The 4594-nt window shown below is 42.8% G+C and overlaps 1 protein-coding gene across 1 annotated transcript in view; it reads left to right on the plus strand.

Annotated features, from left to right (window-relative positions):
- The window catches only part of LOC106525446 (uncharacterized), a gene marked incomplete in the record, with an annotated part of 101552 nt that extends 98483 nt beyond the window's left edge, over window positions 1-3069 (plus strand). The window contains 2 exon segments of the mRNA XM_014019699.1: window positions 169-328; window positions 1690-3069. Coding sequence (XP_013875153.1) covers window positions 169-328; window positions 1690-1972 — 443 coding nt within the window.
- Window positions 3070-4594: the final 1525 nt, after the last annotated feature.

The raw sequence follows: 4594 nt of genomic DNA on the forward strand, positions 1-4594 counted from the left end.
CTAAAAGCTAACAGTTCTCTATCAGAAGATCAGAAGCTAAAAGCTAACAGTCCTCTATCAGAAGATCAGAAGCTAAAAGCTAACAGTCCTCTATCAGAAGATCAGAAGCTAAAAGCTAACGTGTTTAGCATCTTGTTGTAAAGAACCTAAATATTTTTGTCTCCTCAGTCATCGCTGTGAACGACATGAAGTGGCAAACATCCGGAATGTTCCGGCCCTTCGTGGAGGTCTCCATGGTGGGTCCTTTCCTTGCTGACAAGAAGCGCAAGTTCACCACCAAATCTAAGAACAACAGCTGGAGCGCCAAGTTCAACGAGACCTTCCAGTTGTGAGTTAGAATCTGAAGTATTAGAACTATCCATACATCCAACCATACATCCATCCAAACAACCATACATCCAACCAGCCATACGTCCAAACATACATCCAACCATACATCCAACCAAGCAACTATGCAAACAACCAACCATACATCCAACCAGCCATACGTCCAAACATACATCCAACCATACATCCATCCAAACAACCATACATCCAACCAGCCATACATCCAACCATACATCCATCCATTCAACCATCCATCCAACCAGCCATACATTCAACCAACCATCCATCCAACCATCCATCCAACCTGCCATACATCCAACCATCCATCCAACCATACACACATACATCCATCCAACCATCCACCAACCATACATCCACCATACATCCAACCAACCATACATCCATCCATCCATCCAACCAACCATACATCCATACATCCAACCCACCATCCATCCATCCAACCAACCATCCATCCAACCAACCATACATCCATCTAACCAGCCAACCAATCATACATCCAACCAACCAACCAACCATATGTCCAACCATACATCCAACCAACCATACATCCAACCAACCATCCATCCATCATCCAACCAACCATCTATCCATCCATCCAACCATCCATCCAACCAGCCAACCAACCATACATCCAACCAACCAACCAACCATATGTCCAACCATACATCCAACCAACCATACGTCCATACATCCAACCAACCATCCATCCATCCATCATCCAACCAACCATCTATCCATCCGTCCAACCAACCAACCAACCAACCAAATGTCCAACCATACATCCAACCATACCTCCACCATACATCCAACCAACCATCCATCCATCCATCATCCAACCAACCATCTATCCATCCGTCCAACCAACCAACCAACCAACCAAATGTCCAACCATACATCCAACCATACCTCCACCATACATCCAACCAACCATCCATCCATCCATCCATCCAACCAACTATACATCCATCCATCCAACCAACCATCTATCAATCCATCCAACTAATCAACCATACATCCATCCAACCAACTATACATCCAACCATCTGTTCATCCATTCATCCGTTCATCCATCCATCCATCCAACCAACCATCCATCCATCCATCCATCCATCCAACCAACCATCCATCCATCCAACCAACCAACCATCCATCCATCCATCCATCCATCTGTTCTCTGTTTTTTGTCTCCTCTTCATGAAAAAAAGACAAAAGAACACATGAAGAGTACGACACAAAAACAGACACACGAACAGCCAAAGTTTTTCCAAAATCAGAAAAGACAAACAGGAAATGAAAAGATGCTGACTCAGCGATCTGATCTGATTGTCTCTTGTCCCGCAGCCTTCTGGGGAAGGAGTCCCCGGACTGCTACGAGCTGCAGGTGACGGTGAAGGACTACTGCTTCGGCCGAGCGGACCGGGTGGTGGGCGTGGCCGTGGTCCAGCTGCGGGACGTGGCGGACAGGAAGAGCTGCGCGTGCTGGTGTCCCCTGGGGCCGCGCGTCCAGACGGACGAGACGGGCACCACGGTGATGAGGATCCTGTCCCAGCGGCCCGCCGACGAGGTGGCCAAAGAGTTCGTCAAGCTGAAGTCCGAGACCAGACCCGTGGAGGAGGGCAGGTGAGCCCGGGTCCTGCCCCAGGATCATGACCCACATCGTCCTGACGTGTCTGCTTCATCATATCTGACAGATTTGGATTTTCTGCAGAAAGATTTGACGTAAAAATATTAAAATTAAACGATTAACGAGAGAAAAAAGAACCGGATCTGAGAGGAAACCAAAGGAAACTCATCCAGAACCAGTCCCCTTCGAATGTGTTACCGGACTCCCGCAGCACCAGACGTGTCTTACTCAGAGTTCAGTCATCAGGATGTGGTGAGCGGGACAGGAAGTGCAGCTTTCCTGGACAGGAAGTGGTTCAGATGTTTGTGATATTTCATTTAAAAAACAAACGTTTGTTTGTAGCAGGTTCCTTAAACATGAAAAGCCTTAAACCGAGCCGCTGGAGACGAGTGAAGGATCGAGGAGCAAAGCATTGTGGGTATGAAGTGTCCGACCTTTAGGTTTCTGTTTCTTGTTTGCTGCTCTGAACAGAAAAAAAACAGATTTTATTTTATTTTATTTATTTTTGAAGATGAAACAGATGAAACAGATGTGGATCAATTCTTGGTTCCAGAACCTTTGGGGGTCACTTCCTGTCTGCCGTTCTGATCAGCCGGACCACCACAGCTGACTCGTTTTCCCTCCACCTTAACGTGGTGGGAGTGGTCTGAGTCCCCCTGGTGGTCCCGGTGGTCTCGGTCCTCTCCAACATATTCATAAAAACCTGATCATTTCTGCAGGTTTTAGTTTTAACTGAATTATTTCTTTTATTTTTGTTCCTTTAGTTTAAAGACTTGATCTGGAACAAACTGGTTTCTGTGCCGAGGACCACCTGCTTCTGTTTCGTGTAGATTTAAAAACAAACGTGGCCTTTTGTCGACTTCACTGCTGCTTTCTGAAAAACAGTCTTCATCAAAGTGAACAAACGTCTGCAGAACACCGGCGACCGCAGGAAACAACTCTAAACTGTAAAAAAATAAAAATAAAAAAAAGCATGAATTAATTTTATGTTTTTATTTTCCTCTCCTGATGTCCGTCGTGTGAAACGGAGCAGATGTGTGTAAAATATAACTGTATTCAAATGTAACATTTTGTACATAAAATATTTATGAATCAAGTGGGCGGGGCTTGTCTTCTGTGTTTCCTGTTCCTGAAATCAGCCGACAGTTAATGCTAATCATCAGTCACTGTTCCTGTGTGCGTCTGTTAGCAAAATATCTCATGAACCACTGGATGGGTGTGGTCAGAACTTTCAGGAAACGATCGTTAGATGAAGATGAACTATTAGCACCATTCAAGATGGCTGCCACAGCTGATTAATGTTAGCAGAAATGGCTAAAAACGGTTGGTAGTAGCTGTGAGTGATACCAACACAGTCTGAGAGCTAGAATTTATTTTCTCACATTTAAATGTTTTCGACTAAAGATAAAAATGTTTTCCTTCAAGAACGTTGGTCTTTAACATTTATATTTACATGCTGGTTTATATTATTTTATATTTATGTAGAACTTTGACTTAAAAATATACTTTTCTGAGAGTTTTATAGTTATCTAGATTTTACTCAATTCCTGTTGTCGGTTTTATTTTGAAATTTTTTCTCACATCCTTACTTCCTGTTTTCCCTCCACACCTGTTTTCTATTCATCAGTTGCACCTGTGGCTCGTTGTAGTCAGGATTTTATGTTTTTGTATTTCAGCTGCTGAACGTGAGCCGAGCTTCTAACATACAGGAACTAAAAAACAACTTTTTTCTTAATTTAGTTTCATCAGAAATAATTCAGATAAAAAACAACATTTTTTATGATAATTTATAATAAAACATTATTTATTTGTAACAGAAGAAGAATCTTGGGTTCTGATTTCAGGTGTCTCTAACGTGAGCCGAACTGATCAGGTCCACCTGGACTCCTGAAGACCAGCAGACCCATGTGAGTAAAACTAACAGCCGAAGAACTGTTTCCTGTTTACCGTTTGTAATAAATTATCTGAAGAGTCTGACTGAAGCTACGGTCCAGGTCCAGAGAAGACTGAACTCTGTGTTGACCCAGGTTCAGCTGAGCTGCAACTAAAATCAGCAGAACAGGAGCTAAAACGGGCTAAACATGAGCTAAAACCAGATGAACATGAGCTAAAATGAGCTAAACATGAGCTAAAACCAGATGAACATGAGCTAAAATGAGCTAAACATGAGCTAAAACCAGATTAACATGAGCTAAAATGAGCTAAACATGAGCTAAAACCAGATAAACATGAGCTATAGGTGTCAGAACATGAGTTAAACCCAGCAGAAGAGGAGCTAAAAGCAGCAGACCATAAGCTAAATGTGACAGAACATGAGCTAAAAGTGGCAACATGAACGAAAAGCAGCAAAATGGGAGCTAAAACAGGCTGAACATGAGCTAAAACTGGATGAACATAAGCTAAAGGTGTCAGAACATGAGCTAAACCCAGCAGAACAGGAGCTAAAATTGGTAAACTAAAAGCAGTAAAATGGGAACTAAAATTGATAGAACATGAGCTAAAATGGGCTGAACATGAACTAAAACTGAATGAACATAAGCTAAATGTGTCAGAACATGAGCTAAAACCAGCAGAACAGGAGCTAAAAGCAGCAGACCATGAGCTAAATGTGACAGAACATAA

The sequence above is a fragment of the Austrofundulus limnaeus genome, unplaced genomic scaffold (assembly GCF_001266775.1).
Source record: "Austrofundulus limnaeus strain Quisiro unplaced genomic scaffold, Austrofundulus_limnaeus-1.0 Scaffold226, whole genome shotgun sequence".
Lineage (NCBI taxonomy): Eukaryota > Metazoa > Chordata > Actinopteri > Cyprinodontiformes > Rivulidae > Austrofundulus > Austrofundulus limnaeus.